The following is an 18,380-nucleotide window of genomic DNA, read 5'->3' on the forward strand; positions in this document are numbered from 1 at the left end:
TCAATTTCCCTGGTATAGACTGGAAATCGCTGAGAGCAGGGACTCTGAATGGGGAGGAATTTGTAAAATGCGTACAGGAGGGTTCTTTGGAACAATATGTAGATAGCCCGACTAGAGAGGGGGCTCTACTGGAACTCGTACTGGGGAATGAGCCCGGTCAGGTCTTCAAAGTTTCGGTAGGGGAACATGTGGCAAATAGTGACCACAATTCTGTTAGCTTTAGGATAGTGATGGAAAAGGATGAGTGGTGTCCCAAGGGTAAGGTGTTGGATTGGGAGAAGGCTAACTTTAGTGGGATTAGGCAGAAATTGGCAGCTGTTGATTGGGAGAGGCTGTTTGAGGGTAAATCCACATCTGGCATGTGGGAGTCTTTTAAGGAACAGTTGTTAGGGCTACAGGACAGGCATGTGCCTGTAAAAAAGAAGGATAGGAAGGGTAGGATTCGAGAACCGTGGATAACCAGGGAAATTGAGGGACTGGTCAAAAGGAAAAGAGAGGCGTATGTTAGGTCCAGGCAGCTAAAAACGGAGGGAGCTCTGGAGGAGTACAAAGAAAGTAGGAAAGAACTCAAACGGGGAATTAGAAGAGCAAAAAGGGGTCACAAAATGTTCTTGGCAGACAGGATTGTGTCCAAGGCATTTTATTCATACATTAGGAACAAAAGGGTTGTCAGGGAAAAAATCGGACCTCTCAGGGACAAAAGTGGGGAATTATGCTTGGAGCCCAAAGAAGTAGGGGAGATCCTAAATGAATACTTTGCGTCGGTATTCACAAAGGAGAGAGATGTGTTGACTGGGAGTGTCTCGGAGGGGAGTGTTGAACCGTTGGAGAAAATCTCCATTACAAAGGAGGAAGTGTTAGGTTTGTTAGAGAATATAAAGACTGACAAATCCCCAGGGCCTGATGGAATCTATCCAAGGCTGCTCAGGGAGACAAGAGATGAAATCGCTGGGCCTCTGACGTAAATCTTTGTCTCGTCACTGGACGCAGGTGAGGTCCCAGAGGATTGGAGGATAGCTAATGTGGTCCCGTTATTTAAGAAGGGGAGGAAGGATAACCCGGGTAATTATAGGCCGGTGAGCTTGACGTCCGTGGTGGGGAAGTTGTTGGAGAAGATTCTTAGAGATAGGATGTATGCGCATTTAGAAAGGAATAAACTCATTAACGATAGTCAGCATGGTTTTGTGAGAGGGAGGTCATGCCTCACTAACCTGGTGGAGTTTTTTGAAGAAGTGACCAGAATGGTTGACGAGGGAAGGGCCGTGGATGTCGTCTATATGGACTTTAGTAAAGCGTTTGACAAAGTCCCTCATGGTAGGCTGGTGAAAAAGGTTGGATCTCATGGGATAAAGGGGGAGGTGGCTAGATGGGTGGAGAACTGGCTTGGTCACAGAAGACAGAGGGTGGTAGTGGAAGGGTCTTTTTCCGGCTGGAGGCCTGTGACTAGTGGTGTTCCGCAGGGCTCTGTATTGGGACCTCTGCTGTTTGTGATTTATATAAATGATCTGGAAGAAGGTGTAACTGGGGTGATCAGTAAGTTTGCGGACGACACAAAATTGGCAGGACTTGCAGATAGTGAGGAGCATTGTCAGAAGCTACAGAAGGATATAGATAGGCTGGAGATTTGGGCAAAGAAATGGCAGATGGAGTTCAATCCTGATAAATGCGAAGTGATGCATTTTGGTAGAAATAATGTAGGGAGGAGCTATACGATAAATGGCAGAACCATAAAGGGTGAAGATACGCAGAGGGACCTGGGTGTGCAAGTCCACAGATCCTTGAAGGTGACGTCACAGGTGGAGAAGGTGGTGAAGAAGGCATATGGCATGCTTGCCTTAATAGGACAGGGCAGAGAGTATAAAAGTTGGGGTCTGATGTTGCAGATGTATAGAACGTTGGTTCGGCCGCATTTGGAATACTGCGTCCAGTTCTGGTCGCCACACTACCAGAAGGACGTGGAGGCTTTGGAGAGAGTACAGAGGAGGTTTACCAGGATGTTGCCTGGTATGGAGGGGCTTAGTTATGAGGAGAGATTGGGTAAACTGGGGTTGTTCTCACTTGAAAGACGGAGGATGAGAGGTGACCTAACAGAGGTGTATAAAATTATGAAAGGCATAGATAGGGTGAACGGTGGGAAGCTTTTCCCCAGGTCGGTGGTGACGTTCACGAGGGGTCATAGGTTCAAGGTGAAGGGGGGGAGGTTTAACACAGATATCAGAAGGACATATTTTACACAGAGGGTGGTGGGGGCCTGGAATGCGCTGCCAGGCAAGGTGGTGGAGGCGGACACACTGGGAACGTTTAAGACTTATCTGGACAGCCATATGAACGGAGTGGGAATGGAGGGATACAAAAGAATGGTCTAGTTTGGACCAGGGAGCGGCACGGGCTTGGAGGGCCGAAGGGCCTGTTCCTGTGCTGTATTGTTCTTTGTTCTTTGAAGCTAAAAGGTAACCTAATGACTTCAACCAAGTGCAGCATGTCGATACTACACTTGATCTTAGCCAAAAGGCCGAGAAGCGATGTTTTAATCGTTATCCCCCCTCTGCTAGATGATCGTGTTTTGTGGAAGACTATACCCTCCCTAGAATGTATGGAGCCTGGCTGTCTTAATGCTGGTTCTCCCATTGTCGTGATAATTCGGAACGATCTCCTGCACATCAGAAATTGATAGCATGTGTTAATCATTATCTGTTGGCAGAGCAGGCCTCTAGCTGTCTGCATTAACCCTTTCCTTCCCTCTGGTGAGGCCTGGCTCTCTAGGTTTGCTCCATGTAGCCCTGCATGTATTATACTGAAATTAAATAAAATATGAATGGTCATATAAATTAAAATATAAAAGACACGATTCCCGGTGTTGCCCTACAGTCCTAATGGGGGCGAGGCCTAATGGGGTAGGGCCTCTGGGGGGCGACCGGTGGGGTGGGGGGGGTCCCACTGCCACTCTGCATTTGGGTTGAGTGACAGGGCGAGGGAAGCCAGCGATCGGGGCTGGCCATCGGGGTGGAAGCAGTCAGCCTGCTGCGGGGGCTTGGGACTGTAGCGGGGGGCGGTGATCAGGGTGGGAGGGATCAGGGTTGCGGGGGAGTGTGGAGGGACATGCTCGGGCAGCCAGCGAACCGGCCTTGGGGGTGGGTCGTACGGCCGTTGATGCAGGGGTCATGGGGCTGGCCAACGATCGAGCTGGCCAGTGATTAGGAGGCCGGCAGTGCGGGCAAACTGTGCATGTGTCGATCTCGGCGCTAACAGTTTGGCGCATGTGCAGTGGCCCGCTCTGCGCTATGCTGTCGGTCTCTCCAGTGGGAATAGGCCCAGCCTACAGCCTTTTAGAGTAATTCACACTAATGCACTCTGCAGTGCATGGAGCGTGGGAGTTTCATTTTCAAACTCAACTGAAAAATCAGTGGGATTTATTCCAGTTTTTACGCAAATTTGGCACTTTGAATCTTTTTGAGAGAATCACTCCCGTATTCTTTGCACTAACCTTTGAGGAATACCAATGTCTACCATCCTCCTGGTCTGAAAAACACGTTTATCCAATACTTGTTATTTTCTGGCCTCAAGCTGACACTGATCTTCCTATTCCATGAGTCTTGATTTTGTTAACCAGTCTTTTATGTGATACTCTGTCAGACACTTTTTAAAAATCCACATAGGCAACATGCACTGCATTCTGTTCATCAACCTTCTGTGTTACTTCATCAAAAAATTCAATTAATCAAACAAATCCATGCTGGCTATCCGTAATTAACTCAAACCTCTCCAAGTGCCTTTTGATTTTTTCCCCTGATAATTGTTTCTTAACTTTTCCTACCATTGATGTTAAACTCACCGGCCTGTAGCTACTTGGAATGTCCTTACACCCTTTCTTTCCATCCTTATTTGCGGAAGGATATATTGGCCTTGGAGGGAGTGCAGAGAAGGTTCACCAGGTTGATACCAGAGATGAGGGGTGTTGATTATGAGGAGAGACTGAGCAGATTGGGTTTGTACTCGTTGGAATTTAGAAGGCTGAGGGGGGATCTTATAGAGACCTATAAGATAATGAAGGGGCTGGATAGGGTAGAGGTGGAGAGATTCTTTCCACTTAGAAAGGAAGCTAGAACTAGAGGGCACAGCCTCAAAATAAAGGGGGGTTAGTTTAGGACAGAGTTGAGGAGGAACTTCTTCTCTCAGAGGGTGGTGAATCTCTGGAATTCTCTGCCCACTGAAGTGGTGGAGGCTACCTCGTTGAATATGTTTAAATCACGGATAGATGGATTCCTGATCGGTAAGGGAATTAGGGGTTATAGGGATCAGGCGGGTAAGTGGAACTGATCCACTTCAGATCAGCCATGATCTTATTGAATGGCAGGGCAGGCTCGAGGGGCTAGATGGCCTACTCCTGCTCCTATTTCTTATGTTCTTATGTTCTTTCACAATGGTACCTCATTTACTACTCTCAATTCTTCGGTATCTCCCACATATCTAGGGACAGTAAGTAGCTTCACAACACCAGGTTAAAGTCCAACAGATTTATTTGGTAGCACAAGCTTTCGGAGCGTTCATCAGGTGAGTGAAGGGGCAACGCTCCGAAAGCTCGTGCTACAAAATAAACCTGTTGGACTTTAACCTGGTGTGAGACTACTTACTGTGCCTACCCCAGTCCAATGCCGGCAACTCCACATCATGCATATCTAGAGACGTTTGGAAGATTATGGCAAGCCATTGCTCTTACTCCATTCTCACTTTCTTTATCAATTTGGGACGCAAGCTATCTAGACGAGGCAACTTATCTATTCTAAGCAGAGATAACCTTTTCAACACATCCTGCTTATTAGTTTCACCCCATGCTTTATCTTTACCATGTCCACTTCCACTGATATTTTATTAGCATCTTCTTCCTTGTTAAACATCAATACAAAGCACTCTAAGTATTTAAAAACCTTTTCAAAACACACCTTTGACCAAGCTTTCGAATACCTCTCCATTTTAACTGTTTATGTGTGCTGCACTTAACATTATGCCCGACACTTGCCAGGCATCATGATCTACTTCCTCTGGTGAGGAGGCCCTGAAATGGTTAAAAAAAAAGGTAGATTCTATCCATTTCATGCAGCATTACTTCTGTTTTGCCAGCTATCAAAAGGAGTGTTCAAAAGGCATTCCATCATCAGCCCAATAGTGGGTATTGCTAGCCACTATTTTTTTTGCCCCAAACTGTAGCATCAATATTTTATTTAGAAATGAACAACTTTTACTTTATTTCAGCATATAGAAAATGCACTTTAAATACTGACATGGATGATCTCCTACTTTAGGTAACTAACCGCATCTTCTCTGTAAAACATTTTCAATTTAGAATTCCAAAGACAGGCTTGCAAATGGTTCTGTCAATGGAAGCAATGGAATACTACCTACAGCCCAAATGGTACCTGAATAGTTATTATCCTTCCCCCCCCCCATCCTCACCACCACCAGTTGAGTAAGTTTTTAGACTCAGTGATGCCTTCCTAACTAGTTCTTGTTCAACCATGAGTTGAAGGAGTTATTGTCCCAAGTTATTGTTCATGAAACTAGGTTATCCAACTGTGTTTCCCTTCATGTTTGGAGATCCGAAGGTATTTGAGAGATACTTGTGGATTCATACTTGTCTGTAGAAATCGAGAGATGCTCTTGTTGAGGTCTCTCAATTGCTGGGCTGGGACCCTGACATGTAGCATCTGAGACATAGGGAATACATTTATTATTATCGTGTTTCCCCTTTACAGGAATAATATGGATAGGTTGTTCTATTTGTTGATGTTGGCTTGAATACTAGCCATGGTGGGGAGGAGTATTTGTTTCATAGACTGAATTTGGGGTTACATTTATCTCCTTAGTATTTGAAACCTAACTGTGAGCACTCAATGTTAGCAATGGCTTGAAGGGTAACACCCTTACCTCTGAATCAGATGTCTGTCAGTTCAAGTCTACTTCTAAATACAAAAATCTTGGTTGATATTTATGTATAATACTGAGGGAGTTCTGCACTAAGAGATGTGCTGTCTCTTGGATCAGATCTTAAACCAAGGCCCTCTCATCCTTCTCAAGTGGTACTATTTCAAAGAAGAGCAAGGGAGTTATTTTCCCAGAGTTCTAACCAATATTTATCCCTTAATTGACATCACTAAACCAGACTATCTGGTCTTGTGGGAGCTTGGTGGGTGTAAATTGGCAACTGGAACTTTTTAAAATTTGTTTTTGGGATGTGGGTGTCACTGGCTAGGCCAGCATTTATTGCCCTTGAGAAAGTGGTGGTCAGCTGCCTTCTTGAACTGCAGCAGTTCACACGGTGTAGGTACACCCAGAGTGCTGTTAGGGAGGGAATTCCAAGATTTTGACCCAGTGACAGTGAAGGAACAGTGATATAGTTCCAAGTCAGGATGATGGGTGGCTTGGAGGGGAACTTGCAGGTGCGTTACACAGTCACTATATTTCAAAATGCTCTTCATTGGTTGTAAAGTGCTTTGGGACATCCTGAGACTGTGAAAGTCACTGTATAAATATAGGTTTCTCATTCTTTCAAAGTATAATAGTGCTTGGAGGGATTTTTGTGCAAGGGACATACCCAGTGTTTTGCAGTATTTCAGTATGTACTATGACAATCAACCAACTTCTTGATCTTCTGAAAAATGTTTGGAAATTAGGTAAAGTAAATGACATGAAGACTTTATCACAGCAATATTTTGTACTGAGCGCTCCCAAACTGAATTTGCCATGGCAATGTCTTGAGCAATCATAGTTGACTTGCCAACTAATCAACATTCGTTTTCTCAAGCAGTACGAGTTGTTTCTTCCTTTGAAATTTGGCATTCTTGCATCTGTCCTCATGAGTGCATAACTAAATGCTTTGACAGCATGTCTCTTTTTTCATCAATATTCAAGTTCTGTACTACTAAGCAACTAAACTAAATTCTGTGAATGTTTTACATTCCTATGACACTTGTTGCAGGGCTCTTGGGATAAAGAAAAGAGAAAATAAGGGTACCTGTAGTTAAATTTCCTTCAAAGTGGGAATGCTTGAGAGCTAAGCAGTGTTGTACATGATGGATGTAACTTTACCTAGTATAGGATTATGATTCGCTTCCTAAACATAATGACAAAAGCTATTTGCTTGTGTCGTGAGCTGAAAATCCTACTTCTAAAGTGAAGCATCACAGAAGGTGTCTGTTTCCTCCATACTCATAGCCACTCATTGGGGTCAACAGACCATAACCTTACTTGGACATACGTGACCATAGGTGCCTCAAAACATAGATCTATGTTATACATTTAAGTGGTTGCAGATTGCTTTAAGAGTAGATCACATGATTTGATGATGATGACATTAGGATGTTGCAGAGGCGGCTGTTCTACTTTCAGTTTGTCCTCTGTGCAGACAAGAGTTCCTAGAATAAATCTATTGTTGTTAGTTTGAATCTACATGTGCAAACCACATCTTTTCTTTTTGTTAAAACCCACAACCCCTACCATAGTTAGGACCAATAATACAGTCTATTAGCAAAATATGATAATTGCTGGCTTTAAGATCTGCAGCCCACTGCCACCAGGAGAACAGTACTGTCTGAACCAGTCAAGGCCACCAGTACCCTGAATTTCTTTGCAACTGGATCTTTTTAGGCAATGTCAGGTAATCTTTGCTACACTAACAGTTTCTCACCTCAAGAAGGTCACTGATTCTGATTCAAGAGGACTGTGCAGTGGAGACAGACAGGGGAAAAATAATAGCTATCCAATTTCACATAGGTCCCAAGGGCAATTCACATATTTCATGTGCTATTTAAAGTTCCATATGATTTTTCAATTTAATGAATAGGCAAGATCTTCATTCTATTAATGTGCAACTAGTAGTTAGTGTCAATACTGGAAATCCAGGAAGCTACTGTGGCATTTTCGTCATGCAATAACATACCATATAAATCTTCAGGACTCACAGCCATGTGTTCAGATTTTGATTGGTGTTCGAGGTCAGGCTTTTACACAGAGAAGGGCATCACCCCATACAGATAATAATGAGGACCTTTCAGAAATAAGGGCATGGATTTTTATCACCGACCTGGGTAGTGGCAATTGGGAAAATTCCCGACTTGGCCCACCCACCTTGGAAGAAAGTGCCCACAAAGATAGGATCATCATTGTGAGGGGCACGGATGCAAGCTGGAATTGGGCCTGGTGACCCAGGAAAGAGGCTGGAGGCAGCCACAGGGCCTGCCAGGTGCTGAGGAGGGCTGTTTGAAAGGCTGCTGTGGGACTTTGTCCCAGTTAAAATGATAACAGAAAGGCAATCCACCAGCACTCCCCCCCCCCCCCCCCACATAAGCTTCATGTTCCATCCACGACAACTCACGCCCGACCTACCCTCTATGACCCTTCATACCCCAATACCACCCTATGCTCGTACACCCACCCACACACATGATCCCTCATGCCGCCATGCCAAGCCATGGCACTTCCATGCCCATTTATTCACTATACTGTATAGAACCAATGAACTCTACATAATAAGGCTTGGCTAAGAGCTCAGACATCCATGACTCTTATTGAAACAGCTGTACCACAAGGAAAGCATCGCTTAATTAACAGCTCTAATTTGTCCTTACGTTTTGCAATCAGAGAACACATCTTTGTTCTACTATTAACATATTCTGCCATCTGTTAGGTGTATTGGCTATGCTAAATTCTCCCTTAGTGTACCCAAACAGCCGCCGGAGTGTAACAGTAACTTCATTGCAGTACTGTAAGCCTACTTGTGACTTTACTTTTATTTGCACCTTCCTTAGTCTTTAATGCTATCATTAATACTCGCTTTGTTGTGCCCATTATATCTTTGTCAAATTTCTCCGAGCTCCCACCTATCCCTGACCTTCTATTTTGCTCTTCCTCAGTATAAAATCCATCACATTTCTACCTCTCTTCAGCCCAGAAAGAGTCACACAGACTCGAAATGTTAGCTCTATTTCTCTTCCACAGATGCTGTCAGACATGCTGAGTTTTGTTTTGCAGCATTTTCTGTTTTTATTTCAGATTTCCAGCATCCACAGGATTTTGCTTTTATTTGTAATTGTCTTTGCTATTTGCCCTGGGCAGCTCTCATCTGGTACTGAGGTTGGGGGGGCACAGCTTCAGCCTGCTGCAAATGTCACTGTTCTTTATGTATGGTACAAGTGGAAATTGTAACTATATTTGATCACTCCTTTAGCTTGCAAAAATTGGTCTAATGTTTTGCTACCTTTTTTTCATTAGCTTGAAACAACAGGAAACATAGATTCCCCAGTAAGGAATTGACCAAGCTTGTAACTAATTGTCAGATTTGGGCTACGTTCAATCAATGTACTTTCCCTCATAGAAGATGTCGTCTGCTTTCAAGAATATTGTCAAACCATCCAGATACAAAAGTGTGTGCTTTCACAAGTAAAGAACCAAATTATTATAATGTATTGTTACAATGTATGTGATAGAATTAGCATGTAATGTGAAACTGTAACACACATTCAAAATCCGTTATTCTGGAAGCAAAACGTAAAACTAAAAAAATCATTGACATAATTTTAAAAATTTATTAATGGTCTCTCATGCTATGGACCATTTTCTAAAATCCAGTGCATCATTTTTAAATGGTAAACAATGTTGAAATATTTCACTAAACTGTGCTACCCATTTTTAAAAAAATAAGCCATTTGTAGATTCAAGTTTAAAGTTTAAAAGACAAAGGTATCAAACACTCACAAAAAAAATGGACATTTTATTTCTGCATAGGCTGATCGCAACTGTGGTTCCCCTTTGAGTTCAGTGGCTATAGTAATTTAGGAGTATAAAAGTTTTTAAAAAATCACTAATACACAAGTTCATTTGGGGAATAAGAGATTCTCCTCTTAAGCATACAGAATGTAAATTTCTGCCTGTTGGAGAAAACTCGATGTAAAAACTTCCTACAAATTGCTTTGCCAATTAGAAATGCAGCATTGATTCTGTGCAAATCCTCAGCCATTATGCAATAGCCTCCGATGCTTAACTGATAACAAACTTATATCATTAAATACACATTTATGAACAGCTGCTATGAGTGACTATTCTTAATATGAAAAACAACACAGTCCATTAAAATATATATCTACTTGTTTCACAATGGTTCCAAACTGTTCTACAATGCTGATTGAAGTAGTTGAAATTTAGTAGAATTGTGGAACAAGTCCTGAGTAATGCACCATTTTCTAACTGCAAGGTCAGTCCTAATGTGAGCAACAAGTAATTATATTAAAAAGTACAATCTCATTACACATTGGTGTGTATTCAATTTATACATTGTTCCAGAATATTCAGGAGAAATATCATGAGGCAAAATTTAAATAGCAAGCATGACTAATTCAAAATCTTTTGTTAACTTTTTAATAGTATAAAGGTCAGATCTTAGGGAAAGGATGCAATGGCTACACCGTGGGAAAGCTGCTTAATCATTAGCTATGGATAACTTGCTGAAATTATAGTGCCCAAGAAAAGTGTTTTTAATTCCATAATTTTGCGAATAATGTTTTTGAATTACAATCAAATGAAAATAAATTGTGGTTTTTTTTGTTTGCACAGGTTTATAAACAAATCTACAAATGAGATTTTCTTAAATCTCCAAACATTTTTTCAAATAAGACAAGATTTCTTCACCTGATGACCATATCACAATTGATGGCTGCAAAGATCCAGAGTCTTCATCAACCAATTTCTGAATTAGTTTTTCTAATTTGTACCCTTTTCTGACCATAGCAACATCACGCTCCTTCAAACCTTTAATGGGGCACAAGTCATTCGCTCCATCACCTGTATAAATAGTTTTTTTATACTGCACCCCTGCTTTAAGTTGATCAGTAACAAAGTCATCCAATGCTTTCTTTTTGCAGAGATTATCAGGGCAATGCAGACAGTGGTGAGAATGAAAACTCTCAATTGCAAGATGATTTTGATCCACAAAATTTGCTGGGTTTGTAAGAATGCTATTAAATGCTAAGCTGCTATTTGTTACTTCTAAGATCCAATTGATGAAAACTGTATTAGAATCAGAAATTATTATGCAGTCAACTTTATCCTTGTTTTGGCAAATGAACTTCAGGAGATCAACCATCCCTGGAGTATATGGCATGGATTGCATAACCTGCTTCATTTCAGATTCCTTGATTCCTTGGTCTCCAATGTAGGAAAAGACCTTTTGCATGTATTCATTCCAGTGTTGTCCATCATATGATTCACGAAGCCAGTCTGGAAGTTTCTTTTCAGGTACACATTTCACAACCCAAGTGTCACTGTTCCCATTTACAATTGTGTGATCAAAATCAAAAACAAGCAAACTCTTCATTCTCTGGATAATTTATTCTGTTTTAAAGAAAAGGAAAAGAATAGTTTAGCATGACTGAAACTCTCATATTGACTATAATAGAAAATTATGGACAGGTCCAAAGATGTGTGGGTTAGATTGATTGGCCATGTTAGGGGGATTAGCAGGGTAAATATGTGGGGTTATGGGAATAGGGCCTGGGTGGGATTGTGTGGTCGGTGCAGACTTGATGGGCTGAATGGCCTCATTTTGCACTGTAGGGATTCTAGGATTCTAGGTCCCCTTCTCAAACTGATTTACGATGTTGGGGAATTTCACAATAGAGAAGATAAGTAACTTGATGCACCCTGGTATTTTTCCTCTGTCAATGAGCTCACACTGGAAATATAAAGTTGAGGGCAAACCCATATCCTACTTTTCTTTTGTGTACTGTAGAAGCAAACTAATAAATTGTAATCTATGATAGAAACATATATCTACTGTGCTTCAAATCTCTATTATATCTGAGTGTGGAATTATAGTGAAGCTGAGAAATTGCAATTTTTAAGATGGGATCATACTTGTTAGGTTTTTCTTTGTCAGACTTGCGTATCAATAATTCCAAAATACAGATACCAGAGTACAGGTGTCAGGAAATCATGATAATATGAAAATCAAGGAAATCCAGTGATGGAAATGTTTTCTGGTGGTTGTATGTTTTTTTTAAAAAACTACTTAGAAGTGGAAGCTGTGTAGTGGTAGAGACAGGTGATGGAACTAGTGCTTTTGATACGTTGCTAAGTCTAGCAACACTGCAAACAGATGTTTAGCTAAGATAAATTGGTAACAATAGAGAATAGAATATCAAGGGTTTGAGTAAAGATGTTAGAGTTTCAAAGGAGGAGATGAGATGTGGACTTCACAATTACATTCTAAAAGGTAGACTCACAAAATTACGGTAATTAAGAATGACTTCATAGAGTCATAAAAGTTTACAGCATGGAAACAGGCCCTTTGGCCCAACTTGTCCCTTTTGTTAACCCCTAAGTTAGGCCCAATTGCCCACGGTGTTCTGAGCAGGTTAGTTCAGTTAAGGGAAGATCAAAAGGATAAATGGTATATCAGGAGCAATTTCCACCTATGCAAATGAGCTGTTTTGAAAACTTAGTAAGAGGTTTAACAACACCAGGTTAAAGTCCAACAGGTTTATTTGGTAGCAAAAGCCACACAAGCTTTCGGAGCTGCAAGCCCCTTCTTCAGGTGAGTGGGAATTCTGTTCACAAACAGAGCATATAAAGACACAAACTCAATTTACATGAATAATGGTTGGAATGCGAATACTTACAACTAATCAAGTCTTTAAGAAACAAAACAATGTGAGTGGAGAGAGCATCAAGACAGGCTAAAAAGATGTGTATTGTCTCCAGACAAGACAGCCAGTGAAACTCTGTGGGGGTTACAAATAGTGGGACATGAACCCAATATCCCGGTTGAGGCCGTCCTCGTGTGTGCGGAACTTGGCTATCAGTTTCTGCTCAGCGACTCTGCTGATAGCTGATAGCCAAGTTCCGCACACACGAGGACGGCCTCAACCGGGATATTGGGTTCATGTCCCACTATTTGTAACCCCCACAGAGTTTCACTGGCTGTCTTGTCTGGAGACAATACACATCTTTTTAGCCTGTCTTGATGCTCTCTCCACTCATGTTGTTTTGTTTCTTAAAGACTTGATTAGTTGTAAGTATTCGCATTCCAACCATTATTCATGTAAATTGAGTTTGTGTCTTTATATGCTCTGTTTGTGAACAGAATTCCCACTCACCTGAAGAAGGGGCTTAGAGCTCTGAAAGCTTGTGTGGCTTTTGCTACCAAATAAACCTGTTGGACTTTAACCTGGTGTTGTTAAACTTCTTACTGTGTTTACCCCAGTCCAACGCCGGCATCTCCACATCTTGAAAACTTAGCCCACAGCAGGAAAAGCTGCGTCCAGTCCCAGCAAGCTGTCTCTATAAAAAAAGCTTGTTTGAACAACCAGTTATTCTGCCCTATATCAGAAACAATCCCAAACAATAAAAGGGCCTGGTAAAGTAACTATTACGGGATTTGGCCTACAGTTCTGAGGAGGCTTGACCTGATGGATACTGAGAATATGTTTCCTCTTGTGTTTAAAATGTATTTATTAGTGTCACAAGTAGGCTTACATTAACACAGCAATGAAGTTACTGTGAAAATCCCTTAGTCACCACACTCCGGCACCTGTTCGGGTACACTGAGGGAGAATTTAGCATGGCCAATGCACTTAACCAGCATGCCTTTTGGACTGTATCCGACACGGGGAGAACATGCAGACTTTGCACAGACAGTGACCCAAGATGGGAATCGAACTCGGGTCCCTGGGAGAATCTAGAATTAGGAGGCACAGTTTAAAAATAACTGGTCTCCCATTAAGAAGACGAGGAGTAATTTCTTCCCTCAGAGGGTCTTTAAACTTTGGGATTCTCTTCCTCAGTGAGTAGTGGAGGCTGGGTTATGGACAGGCTTGAGTTAGACAGATTGACAAAGGAGGCAATGAACAAAGAACAAAACAAAGAACAAAGAACAATACAGCACAGGAACAGGCCCTTCGGCCCTCCAAGCCCGCGCCGCTCCCTGGTCCAAACTAGACCATTCTTTTGTATCCCTCCATTCCCACTCCGTTCATGTGGCTATCTAGGTAAGTCTTAAACGTTCTCAGTGTGTCCGCCTCCATCACCTTGCCTGGCAGCGCATTCCAGGCCCCCACCACCCTCTGTGTAAAATACCTCCTTCTGATATCCGTGTTAAACCTCCCCCTCCTCACCTTGAACCTATGACCCCTCGTGAACGTCACCACCGACCTGGGAAAAAGCTTCCCACCGTTCACCCTATCTATGCCTTTCATAATTTTATACACCTCTGTTAGGTCACCTCTCATCCTCCGTCTTTCAAGTGAGAACAACCCCAGTTTACCCAATCTCTCCTCATAACTAAGCCCTTCCATACCAGGCAACATCCTGGTAAACCTCCTCTGCACTCTCTCTAAAGCCTCCACGTCCTTCTGGTAGTGTGGCGACCAGAACTGGGCGCAGTATTCCAAATGCGGCCGAACCAACGTTCTATACAACTGCAACATCAGACCCCAACTTTTATACTCTATGCCACGTCCTATAAAGGCAAGCATGCCATATGCCTTATTCACTACCTTCTCCACCTGTGACGTCACCTTCAAGGATCTGTGGACTTGCACACCCAGGTCCCTCTGCGTATCTACACCCTTTATGGTTCTGCCATTCATTGTATAGCTCCCCCCTACGTTAGTTCTACCAAAATGGTTATTGGGGATAAGCAGGAAAGTGGAGTTACACCACAATCAGATCATCCATGATCTTATTGAGTAGAGCAGGCGCAACAGGTTGGCTGGCCTACTCCTGCTCATATTTCCTGCGCTATATAATGAACCTCTCCATGTGTCTAGTAGACTCATACATTGTTACCCTGCACATGACTGCAGCGCAGCAGTAAAACGTGGCACTCCGGGATACATTCACTTTACAATTGGTTCCTAGCTCTCCACGAATAATACAACAATAAAACGCCCTAATAATTTCCACAAATATTTGAGTGGATTTGGTGATGCACGTTTCCCTCCCAGCCGCTGGTTCTGGGGAGGCGCAGACAAGGATTGATTTCCTTGTATAGTTTTGCTGAAGAGATAGACCCAGTGTAAAAATAGACCTGTGCCAACTGAGGGTGAACTATTAATAACCCGGCCGCTACCCTTCCATCTGTCTGCAGCATACCCTTTATCTTTCTGAAATATTGTTAATTGCTGTACCTGGGAGGGATCATCGCCGCTTAAAGGGACGGCAGTCCCGAGCATGCAATACCTGTCTGTAATGTCCACCACAAGACCTTCATTGAGCAGGGATTCTTGGCTCAGAGTCACCACCACATGTTCAGTTGCCGGGCTCCACTTCCTCCCTCCCTCCAGCGGCCAGCGGCGGCGCACGCGAGCCGCTTTTGCAGCGCTCGAGCCGCCGCTTCCGCCACGGTGGCTCCGCCCAACGGCTGGTTGCCCCGGTAACCAGGCAACACATTCCAGCGGGAGGGGCGGGCGGTGCCTCAGTCTCACTTCCGGCGCGGTGGCTCCGCCCGGCGGGCTGGTTGCCCCGGTAACCGAGCAACACTGGAGCGGAAGGGGCGGGAGGTTCGGGCCGCACGCTTCCGGCGCGGTTGCTGGGCAACTTTCGAAGTGGAAGGCAGCAGCCAGGGTGGTTGAGGTGAGATAAGCCCACCGCCAATGTGGGCGCTCCGGAGTTAACCTCTGGATGCTTGGTTCCCTTTCCCTGGGCAAAATGGCGACAGTGGCAAACCTCACGCCTTCGAGCAGAAGACCGATGAGTACCAGCAGCGGCGCTTCCAGTGAGTTTTTACTGAAAGGGACCAAACACTCGTTGCCGCGTTTGGTACCGGGCACTTTCACTCGACGCCGATAACGCATTCCGGTGCCTGAGGTACGGGGCACAGAAACATCGAAAATAGGAGCAGGAATAGACCATTCGGCCCCTCCAGCTTGCTCCGCCATTCATTATGATCATCAAATTCAATCATAGAATCCCTACAGTGCAGGAGGAGACCATTCAGCCCATCGAGCCTGCACCCACAATGATCCCACTCAGGTTCTATTCCTCCCAACCCTATGTATTTATCAATACCCTGACCCCGCCTTCTCCACCCCATACCCCTTGATCCCTTTAGCCTCAAAAGCTATATCTAATTTGTTCTTAAAAGCACACAACATTTTGGCCTCAACTACTTTCTGTGGTAGGATGCCCCGCCCCACCCCATGATGGGGCACTGAGATCTGGTGCTGGCGCACACTGTAATGAGCACTCTGCTTTGTATTCCCATCCTTTCACTGGCCTCATCAAGGTCCTGAAAAATATCTCCCTTAATTGTATCATGTTTTTGGTGGTTAACGATAGCAGGCAAAATTTTTGTTTGCACGCAGTCATCCAAGGACAAAAGGTAATGCATTTTTCTGAGGATGCTTTCAACCTGCACCATGAATAACGTAGACTTCACCCTGTCAGTTGATGATGGTAAGTGAAACTCAAGTTAACAATGTTATGGTCAGTGAACATAACCTGAATGAGGCATTTGAGGAACCGCAAATGAGATGAGATTTGTGTTTGTAGCCTATAAACAAAGCGTTAGTGGAATGAAAATTACAAAAACAAATAAACAAAACTGACTTACCACGAAGGATTTGCCTGTTGTGATTTCTGAGCAAAACTCCATTTGAGGGACCAGCTTGCTGCTAGAAACAAAGTTTGTCGGTGGCTGCTGAGGGGATGCAAAAAGCAGCCAAGTATCATTCTTATGACATTATTCATACATTCATGGGATGTGGCCATTACTGGCAAAGTCAACATTTATTACTGCTCTTGAGAAGCCTTCCTGAACAGCTGAAGTCGTGTAGTGAAGGTACTCTCTCAGTGCTGTTAGGTAGGGAGTTCCAGGACCATATTCATCAGTGTTAGACCAAACCTTGGTCTAACACTAATGAATATATGTCAGATGGTGAATAGGTGGGGAACTTGAAGGTGGTGGTTTTTCCATGTACCTTCTGCACTTGCCCTTCTACGTGGTTAGGTTTGTGAGGTGCTGTCATGGAAGTTTCTGCAGGTCAGTGTGCTTGTTTTAACTTACAGTTCCAACAGAAATCACTTTTACTATTTTCCCTGTGTGTTGTGGCCTCTCCCACATGAGGACCTGATGTTAGTAAGATAATTAAAATGGGACATACCCTCTCTATAAAGGCATCTCTCCTGCATCTGCTTCACGTTGACTTTTTGTGAATCATGAACAAGGGCAGTCAAATCACTCTACACTGTAACATTTTGCACTCTCCATTTAAATAATATTCTGCTTTTCTATTGTTCGGGCCAAAGTGGATAACTTCACAATTTCTCACATTATACCCCACTGGCCAAAGCCCAGTCACTTAATTTATCCATATTCCTTTGTGGTCCTCCTTACAACAAGCAAAAACTGTGTGAACATTTTCTTGTAAGTTTGGCTTCCTACTTGTCATTGTATCATTAGCAAATCTGACTACAATATAGTCTTTTTATCCTAGTCATTAATATAGATTGTATATTGTTGAGACCCTAGCACTGATTCCTGTGGCACTCCACTAGTTACAGTTTGCCAACGTGAAAATTAACCATTTATCCAACTTTCTGTTTTCTGTTTAAACATGTTAATATATCACCCCCAACATCATGAGCTCTTACCTACTAAAATCTTTAATGTGGCACCTTATCAAACGCTTTTTGGAAATCCAAATGCACTTTATAAACCCTGCTTGATATATCCTCAAAGGATTCTAATAATCTTGTCAAACACAATTTTCCAACCAAGCCAACTAGGCTTGTTGTCAAGCAGAAGTTGGAGCAGGTCACGTGATCCCTTTCTCTACTCCATTTTACCCTAAATTAAAAAACAGTCCCAAAATATATCAGTCTTATAAACTTTATATCAAAGACAGTTGGAAGGTTAATGTAATTGTGCTATACTGCTATGGGATGGTGATATTAATAATCAAATTTATCTTTATTTTTGTAGTTAGTTAGGTAATTCATATTTGATATCACCTTTTGTATTGTTGTTAACTGTAACCACTGATACCAAAGTTTAGTGTCATTTGCATCATTAAATAAAGCTGTGGCAGTGGTGACCCAGCGGAGCCTATCCTCCAATGGGCAGCAGCACATTGTATTCATTAGGGGAGCCATTGTTCAAGATTCTCTTAAGGTTAACGTGCAGGTTCAGTCAGTAGTTAGGAAGGCAAATGCAATGTTAGCATTTATGTCGAGAGGACTAGAATACAAGAGCAGGGATGTACTTCTGAGGCTGTATAAGGCTCTGGTCAGACCCCAGTTGGAGTATTGTGAGCAGTTTTGGGCCCCATATCTAAGGAAGGACTTGCTGGCCTTGGAAAGGGTCCAGAGGAGGTTCACAAGAATAATCCCTGGAA

At 43.0% G+C, this 18,380-nt stretch overlaps 2 protein-coding genes and 1 pseudogene across 5 annotated transcripts in view; 1 reads left to right on the plus strand and 2 right to left on the minus strand.

Moving 5' to 3' along the window:
* Positions 1 to 2,445: 2,445 nt before the first annotated feature.
* Positions 2,446 to 2,524, minus strand: LOC144504216 (U2 spliceosomal RNA; annotated as a pseudogene).
* Positions 2,525 to 9,555: 7,031 nt separating this feature from the next.
* Positions 9,556 to 15,336, minus strand: LOC144504044 (putative phosphatase phospho2). 2 transcript variants are annotated; one of them, XM_078229202.1, is made up of 2 exons: positions 15,226 to 15,336; positions 9,556 to 11,379 (listed from the first exon to the last, which is right to left on the minus strand). In XM_078229202.1, the coding sequence occupies exon 2, from the start codon at positions 11,360 to 11,362 to the stop codon at positions 10,634 to 10,636; it is 729 nt and encodes a 242-aa protein (XP_078085328.1). In that variant the 5' UTR covers positions 11,363 to 11,379; positions 15,226 to 15,336; the 3' UTR covers positions 9,556 to 10,633. The 2 variants fall into 2 exon arrangements, with proteins under 2 accessions (XP_078085328.1, XP_078085329.1); XM_078229203.1 differs by having other exon boundaries at positions 15,174 to 15,311.
* Positions 15,337 to 15,573: 237 nt separating this feature from the next.
* cfap210 (cilia and flagella associated protein 210) overlaps positions 15,574 to 18,380 on the plus strand; it is a 36,373-nt gene continuing 33,566 nt past the window's right edge. Inside the window, exons 1-2 of one of the 3 annotated variants that reach the window (XM_078229205.1) lie at positions 15,588 to 15,760; positions 16,350 to 16,440. In XM_078229205.1, coding sequence (XP_078085331.1) covers positions 16,386 to 16,440 — 55 coding nt within the window. In that variant the 5' untranslated portion in view covers positions 15,588 to 15,760; positions 16,350 to 16,385. Of the gene's footprint in view, positions 15,761 to 16,349; positions 16,441 to 18,380 lie in introns of all 3 variants that reach the window. The other 2 variants (XM_078229204.1, XM_078229206.1) reach the window with 2 other exon arrangements.

This window comes from Mustelus asterias, chromosome 14 (assembly GCF_964213995.1).
Source record: "Mustelus asterias chromosome 14, sMusAst1.hap1.1, whole genome shotgun sequence".
Lineage (NCBI taxonomy): Eukaryota > Metazoa > Chordata > Chondrichthyes > Carcharhiniformes > Triakidae > Mustelus > Mustelus asterias.

Bases quoted from the DNA above. Each gene is read 5' to 3' on its own strand.
- LOC144504044 (XM_078229202.1), bottom strand. From the start codon at position 11,362: ATGAAGAGTTTGCTTGTTTTTGATTTTGATCACACAATTGTAAATGGG.